The 24,270-nt window shown below is 39.0% G+C and overlaps 3 protein-coding genes across 4 annotated transcripts in view; 2 read left to right on the top strand and 1 right to left on the bottom strand.

Moving 5' to 3' along the window:
- Positions 1-6,787, top strand: part of LOC136238761 (uncharacterized) — a 70,731-nt gene extending 63,944 nt beyond the window's left edge. For both annotated transcript variants that reach the window (XM_066029348.1, XM_066029347.1), the window contains 3 exons: positions 1,897-2,092; positions 2,820-2,945; positions 6,524-6,787. In XM_066029348.1, the coding sequence (XP_065885420.1) occupies positions 1,897-2,092; positions 2,820-2,945; positions 6,524-6,591 (390 nt within the window). In that variant the 3' untranslated portion in view covers positions 6,592-6,787. The remainder of the gene's footprint in view (positions 1-1,896; positions 2,093-2,819; positions 2,946-6,523) is intronic.
- Positions 6,788-11,557: 4,770 nt separating this feature from the next.
- On the bottom strand, positions 11,558-16,394 carry LOC136237731 (uncharacterized). Its single transcript, XM_066027944.1, has 17 exons — positions 16,367-16,394; positions 16,250-16,293; positions 15,009-15,079; positions 14,809-14,961; positions 14,596-14,639; positions 14,454-14,544; positions 14,327-14,400; positions 14,194-14,278; positions 14,086-14,140; positions 13,951-14,036; positions 13,575-13,756; positions 13,390-13,523; positions 13,228-13,343; positions 13,030-13,172; positions 12,846-12,978; positions 11,758-11,877; positions 11,558-11,703 (listed from the first exon to the last, which is right to left on the bottom strand). The coding sequence occupies exons 1-17, from the start codon at positions 16,387-16,389 to the stop codon at positions 11,614-11,616; spliced, it is 1,644 nt and encodes a 547-aa protein (XP_065884016.1). The 5' UTR covers positions 16,390-16,394; the 3' UTR covers positions 11,558-11,613.
- Positions 16,395-18,604: 2,210 nt separating this feature from the next.
- On the top strand, positions 18,605-24,148 carry LOC136237730 (uncharacterized). The gene has a single exon (XM_066027943.1). It carries the CDS (start codon positions 18,605-18,607, stop codon positions 24,146-24,148), a length of 5,544 nt encoding a protein of 1,847 aa, XP_065884015.1.
- The last annotated feature ends 122 nt before the right edge of the window (positions 24,149-24,270 follow it).

The raw sequence follows: 24,270 nt of genomic DNA, 5'->3' as shown, positions 1-24,270 counted from the left end.
CTCTTTAAATGCAACTGTAGCGTTTTTTTCAATTCTTGAACTAGTGATGTGCAATAATAAGTTTGCAACTATATCAATTAATCATGATAATTGCATCACGATACGATAGTTATCACAATAGTAAATCCAAATGATAAGATGCATAATGTAGCACCAATTTTACTTATTTTCTATGAATACAAGTAAAGGCACACCCTGTATACCCGAATGCATATATGTCATGCCAAAATACAGCAAAGTTCAATCTGAGAAAACAATTAGAATAAATAATTGAATAAACAAATGAATGCTTTAATTGTTCGAGTAATTCTGGCAAGATAAGAATGTCTAATATCGGTACTCACGCTAATCACAAGTTATTATCATGTTACGATAATGAACCACTGCGATACGATTATCACATTATCGATATTATTGCACATCACTATCTTGAACCCAGTAAACAGAAAAGAGGAATCGCTTTTACCCTTCTTCATCCCTTTAGTTTTCATTGCACTGATACAAACATGACACAGTACCACATCGTCACCTGAACGGTAGTGCAACCATGGCCATGTTGAAAACCATTCCACCCTGCAAGACCTCCATACTACATTCTTCTTCCAAACTCTCACTTAGGGAAATTAAAGGTTGAAGGAGGATGTACTGGCTCAACAGGAACTTCAGGTAAGGGAAACTGACTTGGTAACTTCGACAGTGCCATTGGGAAATGAATGTCTCAATTACAAGAAAGTTTTTTTTTGTTAGCATTAATTATAAAAATTTTTTTAATCTGAACTCATCAAAATCGGTGCTGCCAAAACCGGACAAAGTGGACCACTTCTGCCAGCCCTGTACTATCGTACTGTATGATAATGCCACAACAGCTGAGCTATGTATGAGAAAACATGTGACCTTTTTTAGTGTTAGGTTTTTGGGCTTGCTTCTATCCATCTTTTTTCTGCTCTGCAGGCACACTATTGAATAAAGAATGTTACAGTTGTAGCTGTATTGTAGGGGTAAGTTGAAAAGTTTTGCAACATTCAGTTAATTTTGGACTTCTAATGTAACCTGCATAGAATGTTCTGGCATTTCCATTGTTAGACTTTCATTCATGTAAGCAGAAGTTCATCCAGGTACGTGACTGTTGAAGCAAACCACCTCATCAGAAGTTTAATATAGACTTCATTTTGCTTTTACTTCTTATGTACAAGCTGCTTTTACCATTTAATGGCTTTGCTCACATGGGTGCATACGAATAAACATAGTGGGTAGGTAGATGGATAGGTACACACACACTTTTCAGAAAATAATTTCAGTAGTAATTGATTTTGTTAATTGTTATTAACAAAATTAAGTTAATTTCTTGAATTGACTTAATTTTGCTAATAAATGGCTCTAAAATTCAATTAATTTATTGATTGAATTTTAGATTTATATCTACGATATAAATGTAATACCCATTTATTAAATCAGAATGGCAAATTCAATTTTCAATTGCGCCCACACCTGGCTGAAGGTTGGCTGTAGATGTAATCTGGTTTAAGTCGTGCAGCTCTTACTACTGAAAATTTCTCCAATTTGAGAGAGTGGATAATGAAACTATATATGCCTATGTGTGAAAAAAGTCCTTTTTGTTGTTAATAACACACTGATGTAGCACATTGGCTGTCTTGACTACAAAGCACATTACCATGTGCCTATATACTCAAGCACCTACTAGTATGCTTAAGCATTATGTCCTTAGCACTCAAGCTGTGCATAGTCATTAGCAGTGCATGGAATTTGTGTAATATGGGATAGGGATAAATCAAATTGGCAGGATGCTTAGGTCAATTTTACAAAAAAGCTCCCCTGGGAAGTGCATAGCCTCATTAACAATTCTGTTTTGATTACAGTGTTTACACTTGATTTCAGATCCACGCAAGTGAAATTGTGTGCCTAAGATTTCAAGACAATCATAGTATTACTAGAGAAGCTGACAAGCACCACTATCCTCCATGTTTCAAGGTTAAGGTTAACCGTCGAAATCCTCAAGCTAAGCTGGATACAAATTTTGAAATATGTGTTCAAAGTGAAGAGGTACTTTCTACACTGAATCTCCTTGTACCAGGTAATGTGAATTTTGTGGTGACCAAATTGAGTATTGATTGCATATACAGGTACCACAACTCATATGGTTGTGCTGCAATTGGGTATATAGCTGACATACAAATGTGCCACGAAGCTACACAAAATGACTCTCACAAGTTTTGGTGTTGAATCATCTTTACCATGGTTTTACATTCAAAATTAAACTGGATCGATAACCAACTTGCTGTATCTCCATGCTTGTAAAAACTTTTAAGAGCAATGTAAATATATTAGATGAACAATACATTGGAACAAGAAAATAGTCAGTCAGTACATGCCTCTACTTCAGTCGTATATAGTTTTGCATGGTCTGACCGCTTTTTGTCATTGGTAGGGAAAACAAAGGATCTGGAACAGGTCACACTCACCTTGACACTACCTGTCTAATTGAGTAGTGTTAACCGAAAGGCTTACTTCCTACTTGCTTCCTAATTTAGTCATGCTGCAGCAGTTTGTTGCACATTATGTATAATGTAAGATGATAATCTCTGTACTAGCTTGTTTCAGCACCTTTTATTGGGGTATAACATCATTGCTGACCTGACAAATAAAATTTTTAATCTTTTCTCCCAGTTGTTATGTGCATATAGCATTTTGATTAAATGCAAAAACCTACATTACAGCTAATGTGGTATTAACTGTTATTTATTGTACTGTATCTTTTGCTGTTATTTAAGAAATATTAACTAGAAAATCATATTTTATAGCTGCCAATAGTCATGATCATGAACAACCACAATCAGAGCAATCATCCACTGCTTGTCACCCACCAGTACCGCATGTGTCATCTGAGCAGTCAAGTGGTGAGATATTAGAATTGACTCCAAGGACAGGTCAGGATATGTAACCCAAAATTTCCAGTGTTAAATGTTAGAATGTGTGTGCTATCAAGCTGGCAGCCATGGTTGAAGTGAAATTCTGAACCCATAAAATACAATGGCATGTCATTATCATGCAGATACAGTAGTACTGTATTAGAGATCGTGGAGGTTTCAGGGGTGGATTTAGGGGGAGGAGGGGTCAGTGCCCCCCCCCCCCCCCCCTTAGACATTTTTTATAGCGTTAACATAGCTAGGCAACGTAGACATAATGCAGACATTTTTGATGCAGTTTATGACTAAATAAATCTGTCTCTAGCAAATTGCTACCCATACAGGCATAATACAAGGGGAGGGCTAGAGCTCCCTCTACATTTAGAGATCAAGATACTCTAATAGAACAGTCATTTACTCTAATAAAACAGTCAAGAGTAGTATAATTATAGAACAACTAAAACACCTGTTCTAAATTGAGTTACTGACTCTGTCCACACCCTAGTAAATTGAAATTTTCTGGAGATGAAAAATCATCTACTTGCACACCACATGCCAGGAATATCTATGCCTAACCCTTAAACCCGCAGAGAACTTTTGGAGAATGTGTGTTTACACAATATGGGCATGCATGGTGACACTAGGTGGGGTAACATAATTCTTACAGCCTACAAATATACATCGATTAAAAGTCTGTTCACTTGGCTAAAGGTTAAATGAACACTGTAACTACAGTGGCTTACTTGTTATGAAGCAATGAACAGCAATGAGTGACGTTCCATGTTTCAAAATTCTTGCCACGTGTTTAATTTCAATTGTAGGTTTACTCATGTGCATCATATATGGCCTGATAGACAATTTAACAGCGAATTGAATGGAAGTTGTTGCAAGGTGACAGGTGCAACCACCATCGAGTTATCGACCATTTTATAAAGCTATGTAAAGAGTTTGCGTGTTTCCTTACTGAAAAGTTATTTTCATGGCTAGGTTTGCCCTCACCATTTAGCGTTAAGATAGAACCCTAAGTATCATTTTAATCCTTGTTACATCACAGGTAGAATGACGTAAATTGTGTAGCCATAGGATGGACACTTCAAAAGTTACAGCGCTTTGTGCAAGACATGTGTATTTATTAAGTTTAAATCTAGTTTTCTGGATTATGCGGGTTTAAGGGTTAAATATTTTGAGATGCTTGTGCATGGGACCTTATGCTAATACTGTTTTGTAGCTTGGTAATATTTGAACATTCAATAAAACTTTTCAACTTAAATTGCCACCAAAATCATTCTCAAGAGGTAAAATTTCCTTAAAGACTTTATAGTTACTACCAACTCAGTAACATTCATGCTTTCGGCATTGAATTTTCATAAACTACTACAAATTTTAGTCAAAATTGCCACCAAATTCAATGTTAATTTTTCGAAATTTCCTAGGGGGGCATGCCCCTAGACCCCCCTAGAAAGCTCATGCTTCACACTCCTTTACACACTGGGGAGTTACTTCTGCCATTGTCCGCCCCCCTCCCCCTTAACAAAATCCTGGATACGCCCCTGGGTTTACACATTCTCACAAAATATATTGACCAGAAACCAGCCCCACAATACCTTCAGGTGTAGGCGATCTCCTTTGTTTCACTACTTTTTATTTCTAATAAAATCAAAACTCAAAATACTTGTTATAGTATATTAGCTTCATAGAATTAATTTCTTGTCTGCCATCATTGAATTTATTAGGAGCTGCATCTTTTTTCACAGCTTTATCTGTGTTACAGAACCCTATATATGTGACTGGGTATGGTAAAACCAGTGTTATTGCCTATTTAAAAGTATATATATTGAGAAATGCTGGTTGTAAGTATTTAGAGTGATAATTATAGCTCATCAGTGGTTGAAGCAATGTATACAAAATTTTCACATGTTTTATACCAATTCCTTGCCTTCCAGAGCATCTACTGTACAAGTAGCCAACAGTTAAGTTTCCCATCATATTAAATAATTTTAATTCAAGGTTGACTGTATCAGGCAAGCTCCAGTAGGGGTGATGGGTGGAGGGGAGGACAAGAGAATGAAAGGAATGTGTAGGGGTGAATTGGGCCAAATTCAGGCCTCAAAACTGGCTAAAATGAAAAGAAGTTTAAGTACAGGACTTGATTCATTAGTGTAGAGCTGTACAGCCACATACAGCCATCCCCAGGTTGTCTCCATCAAGGACTTGTATGGTTCACCACTGGGCTTGGGAAAAGCATCCAGCAAATACAGACTACTCAAGACTGGCAGTGAAATTTGATTGTGTATAACATGTAGCTTTGTGTTTGTGGTGAAAAATCAAACTTGCTATCATGGGTAATATGACCAGTTTTCCCAGACAAAGTCACATACACAATGCACGCGCGCGCACACACACACACACACACACACACACACACACACACACACACACACACACACACACACACACACACACACACACACATGCACGCACACACGCATACACACACACGTACACTCACATGCACGCACACACACAAACACACACAAATGATGTGTTGAAACATGTGATTGAAATTGAATGTGGTACTGTATGTTGAGTTGATACAACTAGGGCTCAAACGAATATTCTATTATTCGAATATTCGGAGAATATTCGTTTCAAAGGAAATATATAACATCAGTGATAGAGTACATGGAAATTCTTGATCCTACATATAAGCATAAGTGATCAAATCATGTTGATTCTGAATTGTATTAAAGAGACATCTTGTACAACCACAAGATTATTGATATCTCATCCATACCAATACTGAAAAAGAGTATTCAAATATTCGGTAGTTGTGAACAAAGAATATTCGAATAGTAAAAATCACTATTCGTTTGAGCCCTAGATACAACATACTTTCCTACACCAAAATAATGAGGTTGGTTATGCAGCATGAAACACCTTATAATTTCAAAGGAAAGTTCAACACCAACACACCAGGTGTCGATTGCAAGGATATGCACTATATCATCCAAACACAACAAATTGTTCTCCAAATGTCCTTCATTATTCCTTACAAAAGGGCTTTCAGTATAAGCTACAGGCTATTATTGTGTGACACACACACACACACTATATTGTTTCAAGACTTGAAGTACTGCTATACTAAAGTCATTCCTTCCTATGCATAAATGTTTACAGCTTCTCTTTAACGTTTCACCCCAGTGTAATTTCGTGTGTAAATTTTCTGCATTATAGCTACTACTATTTTTTGTCAGGAGCTTATGAGCCGCCGAAGGAGCATGAAACTTACACTGCCTGCCAGGTGCTATCACAATCCAAATCAATCGCCAATTAGTTTCCATATAAGGAAAGTACAGTTGTTATTTGAAGCATTTTGTGTGACCAGTGACACATAGCGATGGTGAAGTTGGCAGAGATATCTTCCTCGAGGGCTTTCTTTTGCGTACTCGTCTCTACTTTGACTTCAATTAGTGCAGCTGGAGTGCCATTTGTGCTTGACATAAAGCAAATGCAGTGACGTAATTTGGATTGTCATGGAACTCAGTTTCATGCTCCTTCGCCACTTTCAACAGCTCATAAACTCCTGTTTTTATTTATAGATCATCGACGCTACATTGGACTACAAGAAAATCATAACTCTCGAGTGCCTGAGGAGGAAGAAACTTGATACAGTTATGCTTGTTAACATTTTAATAGGGGATTCATTTTTTTAGTGTTAGATTAATTGATCACATGCATGTAGTCATGCACACTGCATAATGTTATTCTATGTAAAATTTTGGCTATATATGACATGAATGTTCAAGTGTGTGGTTTCTTGTACTTATATATGTGCGATTCTATGTCATGTGTGAGAAGATAAACAATCATGGAAGCCAACTTGCATGTGTAGTGCAGAGGAGCCCAAAATTAATAGAAGTCATGCATTCTTTATTAGATGCATAGGAATGGATAATTTAGGATGACAGTTATACATTGTAATAACTGATATCTTTGCCTATGATTTTTTTGGTATTTGGTTGCTTTGATGCTGAAAATAACCTACCATCTTTGTGGTGAAGTTCAGCCAGTAAATTGCCAATGGAGTATCATTGTTTCATCTTTACCTGTTGAGTAGTCTTGAAGCTGTAGTGCTAGAAGATGGGAGGGAACAGCAAAAATAAATTTATCTGCACACAGTAGTCATACTGGATCTAAACTCTTTAAAATGATTGACAAGGTAAAGTTTCATACTGTGATGTGAACAAATGTGCTTAAGTCACATGCCCTTTGTGAAGAACAAAAATGGGTTATAAACAGGCAAATATAATGGTGTAATTATTTTAGATTAAATAACATTGAGCCTTACTTTCCTACTTAAAGCTTGTATAATTATATGTTTTTAAAACTGCATACCTGGTACACTTTTACCTTTATAATATTGTACTGTATTTTCAAAATGCATACAACTTGCAGTTTTTACTCAGCCAGCCGATCATTGATGTAATATTATTAACTATATATACTTTCTGAACATCAGCAATATGAATCCAGGATGAGGCATTTGGTGCCCTCCTCTGTGGAAGAGACATACTCGATTTATATAACTCATGAAAACTGCATTTATTGCTAACTCACCTGAATCCAAAGTTGAAAGAAGTTAAAAAGCAGCCAACTATATCACCCGGAATCTTCGTACTAAGCGCCTCTAAAAATAATCGTATTGCTGGAATAGCTTTTAAGACTTCACCACCATCTGCAAAGGCCATAATGACAAAAAAAAACAACCTACTAAGGAGTAATCATTGCTGCTTAAAAATATAGCAACTAAAAAGAGAATCTGCTCTCTCTTGGAGCAGGGGGTTCAAAGGGTTCCATGGAACCCCCTTTTGAAAGAGCCTCTCTTACTCGAGATACTCTAATAGAGCAGTCACCACTGTGAAAAAAAGCTCAGGTCTATAACAGTCTTATTATGTTAGTATTAGAATAGAATAGTACAGCATATATTATTAGATTAGAACTTTACTATAACAAGCTTATTGAATACATTTAAGACAGTCATATATTAGAGACATGATCCATTTACAGCTCTTTGTATTCTCTGTGTTTAAGATGACAGTTTGAGTAGTAAACAGCAATGGGGAACCATATCAAATGCTTTACAAAGGTCAAGGAATATAAGGTCGATCTGTTTCTGTTGGTCTAAGTTATGTGAAATGTTTTCTATTACTGATGCTAATTGGGCCTCACAGGAGTAACCCTGATAATATTCATTGAAGTTACAACAAAATTAAAATAATATCAAATTATAGTTTATCTAAAACACTTCAAGAGATTGAGATTCTATAGTGCCAATGGCTAGGTTATTCCAGTCACAGATAGGTCTGGGGTAGTAACTGAATTTATAGTGATTTGTTCTAGTAAAAGGGATCTCAAAATGGACAGGGTGGTGACAGTGGGTGGGATAAGTGGCATTTGAAAAATAGCCAGAAATTTAAGAAATGATGATGAGTGGACAATGTTGTAGAATAAGTTTAATCTTGTTATATATCGCCAATGTTGGAGAGAATGCCACTGTAAATCTGCTAACATAGTTGAAATGCTGCTGTTGTATCTGTAATCTGATTTGACCGGACATCATTGTACCATTTCAATATTTTGTATGTCTTTCTGTAAGTAGGGGTCCCACACTGCTGATCCATACTCTAAAAGTAGTCTCACTAGACTTGTATAAGCTACACATTTAGTTTCTGGAGAGCATTTATAAAGGTTACGTTTAACAAAGTTTAGTGTCCTAGAAGTAATATTAGTGATATGAGGTGAAAATCACATTTTAGAATCAAACAAGATTCCTAAACAGGGGGGGTTCAAAGGGTTCCATGGAACCCTCCTTTTGAAAGAGCCTCTCTTACTCGAGATACTCTAATAGAGCAGTCAAATCGAGATACTCTAATAGAGCATTCAAATCGAGATATTCTAATAGAGCAGTCACAGTAGTCTTTTGAGGAGCAGTGTAGGAAGCTTTGTATCTAGTTATAAATAAGGAAATATAGTTGGTGAGGACATCTATGGTGAGGGGCAGCTATTGTCAGCAGGTGATGACCTTTTTTTTTTTTGGTCTTCAACTTACAGCTAGGCTGAAGTTGCAATTCCAAAGCGGAACCCCCTTTATAAAAGTCTGGATCCGCCCCTGCTAAATAAGGGTGCTAGGTGGTATGATGTAAACAGTATCTCTAATTGAATAATTTGAAATAGAGGTATATATATATATATATATTATGTATAGCTACAATGTACCAATAAACTGTGGCAACAACATGGAGAACAAGAGTACAAGTGTAAAATCAGTTATCCATGCACCACCACAAAGCAATCTTCTCTATCACATGCCCTTCAAAGTTATTGGGCAGTATTCTACATATTTTGGCAGATCCTCAGTTAACTTAATCACATATATGCAACAAAGTAACTAGTCTAATTTCTGCAGTATACAACTAACAAAATTGCTCACATAATTATGCTCAAGGAGTTAAGCTTCAAACTATTTGATTTATCTAGTTGGATTAGGCAGCCTGGAACCCATACCATCTTAATAACATCAATACAGTGAAAATGATACAACCAATCAACTGACTTAATCATGATGCTAACTAACATAGCCATGACACCTTCCAGTAGTGTCACCCATTATTTCACAAGTTTTATAATCAAAAGTTCCTACATTTTCAAGCTTTTATAGATAGCTATAAATACTCATTATTCCTAATAGATTGCATCTACCCAAATTAAGACATTGCTTTTTCTGTACATTAGCACTTATTTCCAGGGTGGGCCCTGTAAGAAAACAATACGTTTTAGCTTCTTGAAATCACTGAATGTGCATAAAGCAAAGTCAGTCCCTAGCTTACTACATTATGTAGTACTCTATTATGCTATACATTATTGAAAGATATTTGCTTAGCCTTAGGTTCCCAGGCCTAACGGTTAACACCTTACACAAGCTCTGCCTTCTCCAGGGGCGGATCCAGGCTTATGAAAAGGGGGGGTCAAAATGAACTGAGGCACTACATTGTCTGGTTTGGTAAGGTGAGACAAAAAAGGTCACCACAGCCAGCTGACGATAGGTGTCCACCTCACCAACTACGCATTTGTCGCTGATAAAGTACATAAAAAATACATAACTCGCTACACACTGCTCTAGTACTGTGACTGCTTTATTAGAGTGACTGCTCTATTAGAGTATCTCGATCTTGGTATACTAAAAAAATTTGGAGAGGCCAAGAGGACCCCTTGATCATGACCCCCCGTATCCGCCCCTGTTCTCTATTCACCCTCCAATGCTTAACTGGTAAAGTGTAGATAGAACCAACCAATAATTTGTATGCTCTTTATATACTCCTTAAAAATGACCACAGCTTTTAAGTCAAGCCTTCCACCTAAGTGTGTATGGATCTGACATTTAATTATTCTGATGTTAGATTACAGAAATTCTGTTTACTTGTAACACACACTGCTGCATGTGCTGCATCTCCAAACTTCATATATTCTAAATTAAACACAGTAAAAACAAACTAGTGAACGTCACTACTAATGGCTGCCACAATACTCACTATTTTTGTGTAGTGACATTCACTACTAAGTTTGTAGTGAACGTCACTACATTGACCACCAAGTAGTGACGTTCACTACAAAAAGTAGTGAACGTCACTACTTAAAAGTAGTGAGTATTATGGAAGAGCAATTCACTGCTAATTTTTTACAGTGAAGGGAGTTAAGAGCATTCCCCCAATAATTTTTGGAAAATGGGATTGTATTAATGGTTGTTAAGCATGAAAAGTCTCTTTCTGCTAAATATTGAAATCAAGCATTAATTTTGAGAATTTTATGTGATAGAGTTCCATTCCATATACAACTTCACAACCTATTCACTCCCCTACAGGAACTTTTATAGCACTTTGAGACTCAATAAATTGACTATTACTATTGCTAGGTATGAATATCATGCAGAAATCAAACTTTTGAAAGGTAGAACAATCAATGTGGCTATAGCTGTAGTAGTTCAACTATAATTACTGCTTTAAATTTGAAGGAACATTTGTTGTGGTTAGAATGCAAATAGAAACAAAAGTTGCTTGCAACTCTTTTTAATGTAAAAGAGCCTGAATAGCACAGTGACCTTTCTGCATTGCTGACTACTCTATTAGAATATATCATGTTCAGTCTGCTGACTACATTATTACTACTCTCAAGTTTTCTACAGAATTCAAGTAGCTGAAATTTAGGACTAACCAAACTGGTTTGTATTTAAAACTGGTATCACTGGACAGAGCAAATTATCATGATGACAGCTAGAGTTAATTCTGTAAACATTAACACTTCTTACAATGTAACTTTACTAATTATGAATGTCCTTGACTATGTCAGTATATCTGCCCCAACTACACTTGAAGTATCTGGTCACCATACCATCGACATGCGTAATTAGAGGTGAGCAGGTAGCATGATGGATAATTATTGTTGGACTATAAATATGCTACACTGTTTGCAATAGGGAGATTTGAAAATATCCATAACCATACAACTGTACATAGCAACAATACATATATCCAGAAATATAGTTTAGCAAGATGTTGTTACCCATTACCTGTCTGACAACTTTACCATGGTACTTGGTAAATTACATGACAAATTATATACAAAACTTTAACAATTATACGTTCTCTATAGAGCATTTATACACTTTAAGAGAAAGATCTTCAATGTTCACTGTGTAACTTCCTGGCTTCAATATCTTGTTACCCTGTAAATAAATGAACATGACTAACTTTAATACAAAGCCAAGCGTAATATATACCCCTTTATCAACTGTCATGAAAGTTTCCACCCCAGCATCAAAAATGAGAGTCGTATTTTCTTTAGGGTTCAGCTCAACTCGTTGAAATCCAAACAATTGTTTCATTGGAGCATTAACATCCTGATCAATGACATTAACATGATGATGTAAAAGTTGAAGACAAGACATACACTTTCCAAACTCAATCTCAGTTACAAAATTTTTCTGTGAGGGAAAGCCCCCAGATCCCATACATAGATAAAACATGCTTGTCATGCTGTGTGTGTTTCTCATGCTGCACTACTAGTTGTATCAACCAGTTGCCACATTTTAGCCTCCACCATAAATGCCCCTAGCCTAGCCTAGCCCCCCACCCCCCCTTGGAAAATCCTGGATCTGCCCTTGTGCAGTAAATTATGCCTGCATGAGCATGATGATGCATAGGGTAAAAAAATCCAGCATTATAAGTCTGTATATACCTGTTATTCTTGATATGAATAATATACCTTTAACCTCTAATGGTAGCTACTCCAACATGCCTCAAGCATAATTAGGCAGCATTATTATTAATAAGGTATAGCATAGAGTTAATTCACTTGTATATTTTAAGGTACAATATAGTTGAAGGGGTCACCATACCATTTATAGCTACAATGTCCTTGCCTGTTGTGACAGTCGCACACCCTCCAGCATTTTTTTATCAGTATTATACAGCCATTCAGCCAATATACACAACAATGACAACGTACAGCCTACATTGTGCATGAACTTAAAAAGAGCTTCTTATGTCCAAATTAATAGTTACACCAATGTGATGGTATGAGTGAGATCTTCAATCTTCACTGTGTAACTTCCTGGCTTCAATACCTTGTTACCCTATAAAATACACATACACCACTTATCACAATACTGAATGATTGATATACATATCTGTACCCCTGTATCAACTGTCTTGAATGATTCCACCCCAGCATCAAAGAAAAAAAGAGTTGCATTTTCCTTAGGGTTCAGTTCAACTCGTTTAAATCCAAACAATTGTTTCATTGGAGCATTAACATCCTGATCAATGATATTAACATGATGATGTAAAAGTTAAAGACAAGACATACACTGTAAGTCATGTAAGCTAAAACTGCAACTGTCCCTGATCTGCTACCAGTGTTGGTGACAGTAACCTGATATTGTACTGTTGATAGTTCATCTAACACTTGAAGCTGTGGTGGCAACTTCTCTAATTCTGACCTAACATTGCTTATATGCATGTGTAATTCATGTGTTCAGCAAATGCCTTACCATGAGAAGCTAAATGTTGTGTAACTCAGTCCATAACCAAATGGGTAGACAGCATCACCAGTGTAGAACTTGTATGTACCACCAGGCTTGCTACGCATACCCATGTCAAAGAATGATATTTGGTTGACATAATCTTTTGGGTACTACCCAGTGAGACACAATGGTAAGACAACATAAAATAAATCATACAATACTCACAATAGTGTAGGGCAGTCTTCCAGAAGGATTCACGTCTCCATAAATTACTTGTTCTATTGCCTTACCACCTGATTGTCCAGGATAACCACACCAAAGAACTGCATCAGCATTGATCTGTGAAGGTAAGTTATAATTGATCAGAAATTGAACTAACTTAACTATTAGCCCAGCTAATGTCCACTGGTCCTCCAGACATAACTACCACAATCATAGGATTCTTGGTAGCGCTCCTGATGGCCATAAGGAAGTCTTCTTGTTTGCCAGGTAAAGTCAGTTCATCACAATCATGACCTTCACTACATCATCAAGTATAAAAACTAACTAAACAGCATGTGTATTGCATGTACCTTTCCTGAGAACGATCCAGACCAACAACTACTATAACAGCCTGAGTATTCTGAGCTGCTGTCACAGCCTCTTTAAATCCACTATCATCATTACATTTCACATCACATCCTTTTGCTGTTGTGACATTACTAGCCATTGACTTTATTCCATCAAGTGGAGAAATCAAGAAGGGAGTTGTACCCTGTACCCTGTACACAGTTGTAATGAAGTAGATCAAAAGTCAGTGTATATACCAGATTTTGGAAAATCAGTCATATTGAACATGAATTTTACAACCAAAACAGCATTTTAAACTATAAATTCTAATACTGTGGATTGTATGTAACATTCTAATTTTTATCCTATGACTGATTTTCCAACCAGAATTATCATTACATAATAGTTTCCTTGCATGGTTGTGGTTGCATCAGATTTGGGCCCCATCACAGCAACAGATAATTTAGGATAAAGTGGAAGAACACCTATACACAAAATGTAACGGTGCATAGAATTGTAATCTTGTGGACGCACTCTTATTGTTCTGAAGAAGTACAATACTTTCTTGTGCCAACTTCAATGTTAATTCCTGAATGGTAGCAGCTACATAAATGACACATTCTAATTAAGGTTCACTTTTACCTGACTCTTATTAGCATTAACATCAGCAGGACACAAGGTGTGATAAGAAGTGTAATTTGCAGGATCAAACAAACCAAGTCTCATCCTGTATGCACATAAATATAATATAGTATTACTGTACTACTGTACTAACCTGTATGTAAACAATCTAGTTAGTGTTACATCAACATCTTCCTCAGTGATGGTCTTATTGTTAACTGCTTCGTCCTAAAATTGTTATGCAATTATAACTATATAGTGTACTTATGACTCAATTGTACCATTCCATATGCTTGGTAGTATGAACCACAATTAAGGTCACATCCTCCTAGTAGGCCAGCAGCTACAGTATCAGCAGGATTTGATGTGTAGCTAGAATTAGTAGCATTACTGTTGTGAATAGTGGATAAATTGACCACTCACTGATGAGATTTTTCAATGCTATTGATTTCTCCACAATCACTGACCTATACCAACAAACAATATTAATAATAAAGAAGTTACAATGGAAACAGTTTAAACCAGTTATTTTAATCAACATTACAAATTGCATGGGTACAGAGCATGCATAGTTAAAACACCAATGTTGATATCTTTACACAGTTGATCTACCTAATAGTATTCTGACTGACTTACAATATAACCTTCAAATCCCCACTGCTCCCTGGCTATAGTGTTCCTTAGGAAACTGTTACCACAGCTGGGTATCCCATTAACAGCATTGTAGCTACACATGATACTAGCTACATTACCATCTCTGACGCATGCCTCAAGACCTGGTAGGTATGTCTGTAAGTAATCAGAGTATTTCTCTATAGGATAAGAAATTTACAAACCTCTACTAAATCTTGTGGTGAGAAAATGGCATTAAAACTGTGTCTGTCACTTTTATTCCAGTTTTCCAAATCTGTTAATAGTAAAATAATAGCATAATATCTTAACCCTCCATGTCAGTTGAGGTTGAGAACCTTAAAACAGGCTATTATACTGACACAAAGCTTACAGCTTTTCCACATATATCAAAAATGTGCTATTTGCTATACGATGTTATAATATGCTCATTGCAAGTATTATTGCTACAATGAAGTCTGCACATTAACACCACTATGCATTAAGTGTGTTGGAGAGTCCTAGGTCTTCTATATAGCTGTATTGAGAAAGTCAGATCTGTAGTTGCTTACTGTAGACTAATGCATGTGATCAACTTTAATTTACTGATAAAAGCAAACCTCTATGTAGAAAGTTTGCAAGATTGTCATTAAGTACCTCTGTAATGCAGCAGTCAATAAGTTCAAATGTATTTGAGCCAAACATATAGAGGCTATAATATTAGACAGGTTTAAATGCTGAATTAGTTTAATTTGTTATGCAATCTGAATAGAAACAACATTGTTATTATATAGCTGCACTGCTGCAGACAATGTTGTAAAATGTCAACAGATGCATATAGGCCTGTATCAAATATGATAGGCTGGAGTGCTATGCCAGAATAATGCTAGCATATTAGGTGGATATTTCAAACTATGGAGCTTATATTCTATGAAAATAGACGATACTCCTTAATAGAGCAGTCAGCATTGTACATAGCTCCTCACTAGTATCTAATAGAACAGTCACTTTGAAGGGAAATACTCTAATAGAACATTTACTGATTAAAATGTTTCAAGATAATTGTAAGAAATGTTATTAAAACTTAGGAGCTAATGCAAGCATAATGGGAACACTGAAGAGTATAATAGGTGAGAAATTGTGACCGGATTTGCGAAAAGGTACCTTTTTCACACACAAAATTTGACCCATTTTTTGAACTTTAAAGCTTCATAACTTTTTGATCATGGCATATAATTGCTTAAATTTTTCAATGAATCTAGCTACAGTATCTGGCTACATTGTGATGCTAAGAGCAAGTTAATCAGTATAAGGAGTCACATGTTATATCGTTTTGTTTGCTGCTATGTCAAATGTGTGGAAAAGGTACCTTTTCGCAAATCCGGTCACAATTTCTGATAGCATTTTGGATAAAATTTTGAGGATATTTGACTCAAGCCTACAGATGTACATTCAAAATCTAACATACCATATGCTGCCAAGCATTTACAAGTAGCTACTGTTTTCATATACCTGTAGTGATGACACAGTGTGCATGCATTCATGATACATTACTAATGCAGAATAATTTAAAAATTACACTAACTTGTTAGCATCATCTTCTTGCATGCCATGGACAAAGTTGAGAAATAACATAGGGATCTAATGTGGTGATGCAGTAGTTATAGTACGATCATTATTAAATGTAAGTTTAGGCTAACCTTCTCCAGGGTTTCTTGTCCTCTACCCCATCATGGATCCCTTCAATGTGTGAACGCTTAACTTCGTATCAAATTATTCACAATTGCTACCTGTATAAATTCATTTCAGGTGCAAAGATGGTTACTCCAGCTTGTCCTTGATTATACATGGCCCTTGCCTCAGTAGAAATCATTTTTCCCATTTCATAGATCAGTGGCCTTTAATGTGTGCCTGTTGTATAGCTGTTTAGCTTACTTATGTTTACATGTCAAATGTTGCTGCCAAGTTAATAACTTGTGGGAATTATGTGGCATGTGAATCTGTTGCAAACATGTAGATGCAATGCTTTATGACACAGACACACAACCAACCCAGGGCACCAGTATACACCGCGCTGCAAATCAATTTCAATAATAACTGCACCATGTCTCACCTGCTGTGCTTTCCATTAGAAAGCTAATACAGCTCCATACACAAGATAGGTAGGAGGCTTAAAGTGCTATACTTACAACAGTAGCATGCAAAGATATAGATCCAGAACCCAAACCACCTTTGTGATCATTAAGCAATAATTATTAAATAATCATGGTCATGACCTCATGACAAGCATTTATGAATGCATCCATCCATATGTACATACACACGCCCATGCATGTGTGCGCACACCCACCCCCACACACACACACACATACCCACACACACACACACACACACCACAGCCACGTGCACAAACACACACACCGCACAGCCAGGTACACACACACATGGTGCATGCTGCTTCTACATTAACTTTATTGTCCTATCAAAACTGAGGGATAATTCCTTGTAGCATTCATAACTGCAGCTATATCTGAGTGATTGAAGTGATCCGAGTTATCTGAGTGATCTAAGTAATCCCAAGTGATTGGTGTGATCCGAAACTCTGAGTGACTGGAGTAATTTAATTGATCCAAGTGATTGAAGTGATCTGAGTGAATGGGTGATCCAAGTGATTGAAGTGAAATCTAAGTGATCCAAGGTACTTGCAAAGCCGCTTGGATCACTCTAGTCACTCAGATCATGGCAATCACTTAGATCACTACATCAATCACTCAGATCATTTCAAATCCTTGAACCATAGATAGTACGCACTGTACTATACTATCTGTATGCTTGAACTGATCGCTACTCAGATCTCCCAGATCACTTGTCACTTAATCAATTGGATTGATTATTCTGAGTCACTCCAATCACTCATGTCACTCCAATCACTCATGTCACTCCAATCACTCATGTCACTCCAATCACCCAAACATAATTTGACTGAAAATGTGCATCATTAGAAAGTGCATTATTTAGAGTATTGTAGTATACAATAATATCCTATTTCCGTGTTATGGAAACATATAAACGACTACTCCCCTACCCGCTGTCATGGACTGACTGTATAGTTACAGCTAACAGTAATGCATAGTAGTAATATAAGTAACTTAGGCACTATTTAGAATGTGTGATGTAATTGTTGTCACGTGCGTACAATACAATAAGATGGAGTCGTAGCGTGTTCCTCGCGGTCTGGGCTGTATCCGACTGTATCGGCAGAAGACGAAGTAATCCTTCCTAGAAGCACTCCCGAACCTTCCCTACTATCACTCCGCCCCCTACATTGCTGGTGCTGTGACAGTGCTTCATTGCTGAGACGATCCTCCATTGCTGGTGCTACGACGATTCGCTACTTAGTCCAGAGACTGTCCGCCTCAACGACACTTCCAAGTTGTAACCCCATACGCAAACGCTGTTGTGCCGTGGCATTGGATGTTCTACTAACGGCACCCAGAGAGGCAAGCATCCGCGTAGCTAAGACAATTGTTTGCTGTTTGTGTTTTTTAGCGGACTGAATACTACGATGGAAGAACCTGCCCGTCTACGAACCTCGCGGAAAGCATACCGCGCGCACGTCACCAGAATCCTGAACAAAGTGGATGACACACTGGCCAATGACCTCGACGAACTAGCTCTGACTTATTTGAGAACTGCCATCACTCAGCTAGAGAAATAGAAAGAGCAAATCACTGCCCTTGATCAACGAATCATTGACCTTATACAGAACCCAGATGAACTGGAAATAGCCATCTTAGATGCAGAGGAACTACAAGATCTGATTATGGAGAAAATCAATGAACTGAATCAACGGGTGGAGATGCAATCAAGACCGACTCACGTTGTCCCTGCAGTGTCATCAAGCGGCAAAGTAACCCAAGAAGCCATCCATGAGAATGTGAGTAACACAAATAACACACCTCAGTCAATTAACACCATTATCAATGACACACCTGCAGTTAGTGCAGCTAGTGATACCGTTGCAACCACATCATTAACACTTGAGTCAACCATTTCTAGTACACCACCCGTGGTTACATCACTTGAATCAATCCCACATCCAATTTCAGTGACATCAGTTTCCCACCCACTTGTGAGCCATGTACATAATGCAGGACCGCCTCTACTGATACCAGCAAACATGACTCAACATGAACCATTGTCAACCTCTGCTTATAGCTCACTACCGTTACCACCCTTGTCAACCCTTAACTTTGGGAGCAGTACCTCATCCACCGCTGCAACAGTACCGGTAGTAACATCTAGAGTAAATCCAGATTTGATGGGTGTCAGGACCACAATCACTGCAGTAGATCACCGTGACCACTCTCAACAATTTGCTGCAAGTAGGCTACCCAAGTTGACCTTACCGACATTCTCTGGAAACCCCCTAGCCTGGCTTACTTTCTGGGATTCATTTCAGGCTGCCATTCACTTGAACCCCAATCTCAGTGGGGTCCAGAAGTTTAATTATCTGAAGGCTCAACTTCAAGGAGATGCAGCACGAACGATTGACGGAATACCTCTCTGTGATCAGAACTATCTTCACGCAGTCACCCTACTTCAAAACCGTTTTGGGCAAACTCACAAGTTGGTTTCTGCTCACATGCAAGCCTTGCTACAGGTGCCAAACCCAACGAACACGTTAAGTAGTTTGCGCACATTTCATGACACAATTGAGAGCCACTCCCGTGGCCTATCGTCCCTTGGGAAATCTGAACAAAGCTATGGTGACTTGTTGGTGCCAATTATTCTGGGCAAACTACCCAAGGATATCAAGCAGAACTTGGCAAGAAACTCCACAAGTACAGAGTGGAAATTTTCTCAACTCATGTTAGCCATTCTCAGGGAGATAGAAATCTTAGAAACTGGTAACGCCAACCCTCACAGTTCCCCATTTACAGCTGCGTTTATGGTGAATTCCAAGCCACCTCGAAGCACCAAACCTCAGGACAAGGGACCACCAGCTTGTGTGTTCTGCAAGGGACCTCATACAGCCAACCAGTGTACTACAACTGATCATCATAGAAGACTAGACATTGTCAAGCAGAATAACCTATGCTTTAACTGTTTAGGGAAACACAAGGTCAGCACTTGCTCATCAAAACATCGCTGCCGCAAGTGCCATCGTAAGCACCACACCAGTCTTTGCACTGAAGTGATCACTGCCAAGAAAGAGGAAAACACTGAGACAACTCCAGTTGCCAAGACAACCTCAGTCACCAAGGAAGGGTCCTTTAGTACAGTGGTCTCTCAACCAGTAACAACTTCACTTCACCTGGCTAGTAACCAGACCTGTTTACTGAAGACTGCAGTAGCCACTATTTCAACTGGAGGTGTTTGTGTGGAATCCAACATTCTCTTTGATGAGGGATCGCAACGCTCCTTCCTAGCCAAAGGACTGGCAGACTGCTTACAAGTGCAGCCACATGACACAGTGGAACTATCTCTCTCTACCTTTGGCACTGGTACCAGTCGCACGGGCAAGTTTGATGTCGCCACAATCAATCTGCATAGTATCTCCGGACATTTGATACCATTAACTGTCTTGATTGTGCCAACCATTGCAGCACCGATACACACAGTGAATCAGAAGTCAATTGCTAACCTTCCTTATCTCAATGGATTACGTCTGGCACATCCAATTTCTTCAGGGGAACAATTCTACATTACCCTGTTAATTGGAGCAGATCAGTACTGGAAGATAGTAGAGGATCATGTGATCAGAGGCAATGGTCCAACAGCTGTAGGATCCAAACTTGGTTACCTACTTTCAGGTCCACTAGACACAGCCGCTTCAGGACAGTTAGTCACCAATGCATTCCATGTGGCAACTCAACCCACTGCAACCCCTGATTTAGAACAGTTCTGGAATGTGGAGTCAGTAGGAATTTCACCCAAGGATGAGTCACCAAACAATTTTCTGGACTCTTATATCACCAATAGTGTCGAACGCTTGAATGATGGTTCTTACTGCGCCCGTTTTCCGTGGAAGGACAGTCATCCTCCCTTACCCACGAATTTCTCAACTTCTGCTCACCGCACTAGATCACTGGCTCGCAAACTGGCACTGAACCCTTCATTGTTGACCAAGTACAGTGACATCTTAACAGATCAGGAACGCCGTGGTTTCATTGAGAGAATGACAGATCCAACCAGTACCACAAGATGCCATTACATACCACACCATGCTGTACGCAAGGACTCATCCACTACTCCAGTACGTATAGTGTACGACTGCAGTTGTCACCAAACAAGGAACCAACCTAGTCTTAATGATTGTTTACTTACCGGCCAACCCAAGCTTAATGATCTCTGCTGTATCATTTTAAGATTCAGACTCCACCCTGTAGGAATTTGCACAGATATTGAGAAAGCTTTTCTACACATACAACTTCACAAAGATGATAGGGACTGGACTAGATTCCTTTGGCTAAGTGATCCACAAGATCCAGACAGTGAGTTTGTTACATATAGATTTAGAGTTGTCTTGTTTGGTGCAGTGTGTTCACCGTTCATGTTAAACGCTGTCCTACATTGTCATTTAACTCAGTACAAATCACCAACTGCAGAGAACATGCTTGATGACTTGTATGTAGACAATATTGTATCTGGATGCCCAACAGAATCAGAAGCTATCAGTTTTTACAACAAAGCTCGATCCATAATGAATGATGCTCACCTCAACCTTAGAAGTTGGGCCTCTAACAGCTCCCGACTTATGGACCAAGCAAATAGAGACAAGGTTGCGGACACCAACAATCCAGTCAATGTTTTAGGACTACAGTGGAACACCCAGACAGATACATTAGCACTCACATCCAAGTGTTCCATCCCCAGTATCAACTCACTTATCACCAAGAGAGATGTCTTGAAGGAATCATCCAAGGTGTTCGACCCCCTGGGTCTACTATCCCCAGTAACTGTTAGAGCAAAGATCTTCATGCAGTCATTATGGCAGAGAAACATAGACTGGGACGAACCACTATCTGATGAGGACCAGCAAAAATGGCTTACAATTGCAGGGAATATCCAGGAGGCTAGAAGTTTACAGATTCCAAGACGATACTTCCCAACAGTTAGGGTTTCAGAACAACCTGACAGGCTACACGTCTTTGCTGATGCCAGTCTCACTGCTTATGGAGCTGTAGCCTTCCTTTGCAGTGGCAACAGCACATCATTCGTTATGGCAAAGTCCAGAGTCGCACCCCTCAAACCACTGACCTTACCTAAACTGGAACTGATGGGTGCACTGACAGCAGCAAGGCTATGTGACTTCATTGTTCAAGCTCTACACCCTCTCAGTCTGTCTACTCACTTTTGGTCAGACAGCCAGATCACTCTTCATTGGATCAAAGGAGAGAAACATGTCAATACATTTGTCACTCATCGTGTTGTCGAAATCCTCAACCACTCAAAACCAGATCAATGGCGATACTGTCCAACACAGGACAACCCAGCGGACTTGCTCACTAGGGGCATCACTTCATCTCAACTGAAGTTGTCAACGTTGTGGAAGCATGGACCTCAATGGCTCCCATCCGAGAACAGTTGGCCCACTTGGAGCTTCTCACCGACTATCGAATTGCAGGCACTGGCTGTTACCGCAACCAGTTTTAGTCCTTCAACTACTCCACAGTATGCAGGTACTTTACATATTAACTGTATTATTGACATCTCCAATTATAGCACACTGTCCAGACTTCTGGCAGTTACTGCATACGTGTATAGATTCATCTCCAATTGTAAGAAGCCACAGCAGGAACGAGAAACTGGATCATTGACACCATCTGAGCAACACCACGCTTCAATAATTTGGGTGAAGCAGTGCCAAGAAGAGGTTTACTCCAGAGAACTCGTGAACCTTACCACTAATCCCGCCAAGAGACTACCACTTGTTCGCCAATTACGTTTATTTGTTGACAAAGACCACCTGCTCCGCTGTGGTGGAAGAATCCACAACGCCCCCCTAAGCGAGACAGCAAAGTTTCCGCTTCTGCTACCACCCAAACATTGGCTAACATCTCTGATCATCCATAGTATACATGTACAGTTATTTCATGCTGGAACCAATGCTACCCTAACAGCCATAAGACAGAAATTTTGGATACCAACTGCCAGACAACGTATAAAGTCACAACTACGCCGATGTGTTATTTGCCGTAAACATAGCGGAAAGCCATACCAGATACCTGACCCTCCACCACTGCCACAGATTCGCACTTGTGCTTCAGTTCCCTTCACCATCACAGGCATCGACTTTACTGGGGCACTCTATGTACGCAGTAATCACACTGAGGAGAAAGTCTACATCTGTTTGTTCACATGTGCCACGAGTCGTGCCATTCACCTAGAGATTGTTACAGATTTAACAGTGGAGACTTTCCTTCTAGCATTCAGGAGATTTGCCAGCCGCAGGTCACTCCCACAAATTCTCGTGTCAGATAATGCTTCTACCTATCTGGCAGCTGCAGATGAACTGCAACAGCTTCTACAATCAGAACGTCTCACAGAAACACTTGGGAGGAAAGGTGTACAGTGGAAGTTCATCCCAAAACGTGCCCCCTGGTATGGTGGGTGGTGGGAGCGCCTTATCGGCTTAACAAAGATGTGCTTGAAGAAGGTACTGGGGAGATCAAAGATCAGCTTAGTTGTGTTGCAGACACTAATAGTAGAAGTAGAGGCCACACTCAATGACAGACCTCTGACACACGTATCCTCAGACCTCAGTGATGCCGAGCCACTCACACCATCCCATCTTTTACATGGTCATCGCATAACACCACTTCCTCATGAAGTAGTGGAAGGGCAGGACTTGACTGATCCCACATATGGTAGTATAACTGATGTTTCCCAGAGAGCAAAACTGCAAGCCTTTCTCTTCAACCAGTTTCAGTCACGCTGGAAATTTGAATACTTGACCTCCCTCAGAGAGTATCATAGAACCACAGGAAGCAACAATCAGCAGATTAAGCAGGGAGATGTTGTCCTGATGTGGGATGAAGCTCCACGGAGCACTTGGAGATTGGCGATTGTTGAAAAACTGATGATTGGGAAAGACGGACTGGTGCGTGCTGCCTACATCAAGACATCACAAGGAAGAACAAACCGCCCCATTGCCAAGTTGATACCGTTGGAAGTCTCATCTCCAACAGTTACTGAAACTGAAGGATCTACCAATGGTTGCCAGAAGGATACAATCAACAAGCCCACAGTGAAGAACACAGCTGATAAACGACCGAGAAGGGCAGCCGCTCACAGGGGCAGAGAGAGAGTTGCGAATTGGGTGAAACAGCTTGGTGCCCCCCCGGAAGATGTCATGGACTGACTGTATAGTTACAGCTAACAGTAATGCATAGTAGTAATATAAGTAACTTAGGCACTATTTAGAATGTGTGATGTAATTGTTGTCACGTGCGTACAATACAATAAGATGGAGTCGTAGCGTGT

Source organism: Dysidea avara, chromosome 11 (assembly GCF_963678975.1).
Source record: "Dysidea avara chromosome 11, odDysAvar1.4, whole genome shotgun sequence".
In the NCBI taxonomy this organism is placed as follows: domain Eukaryota; kingdom Metazoa; phylum Porifera; class Demospongiae; order Dictyoceratida; family Dysideidae; genus Dysidea; species Dysidea avara.
Note: the sequence above shows the minus strand (reverse complement) of the source record. Positions and strands in the feature narration are given on the sequence as shown.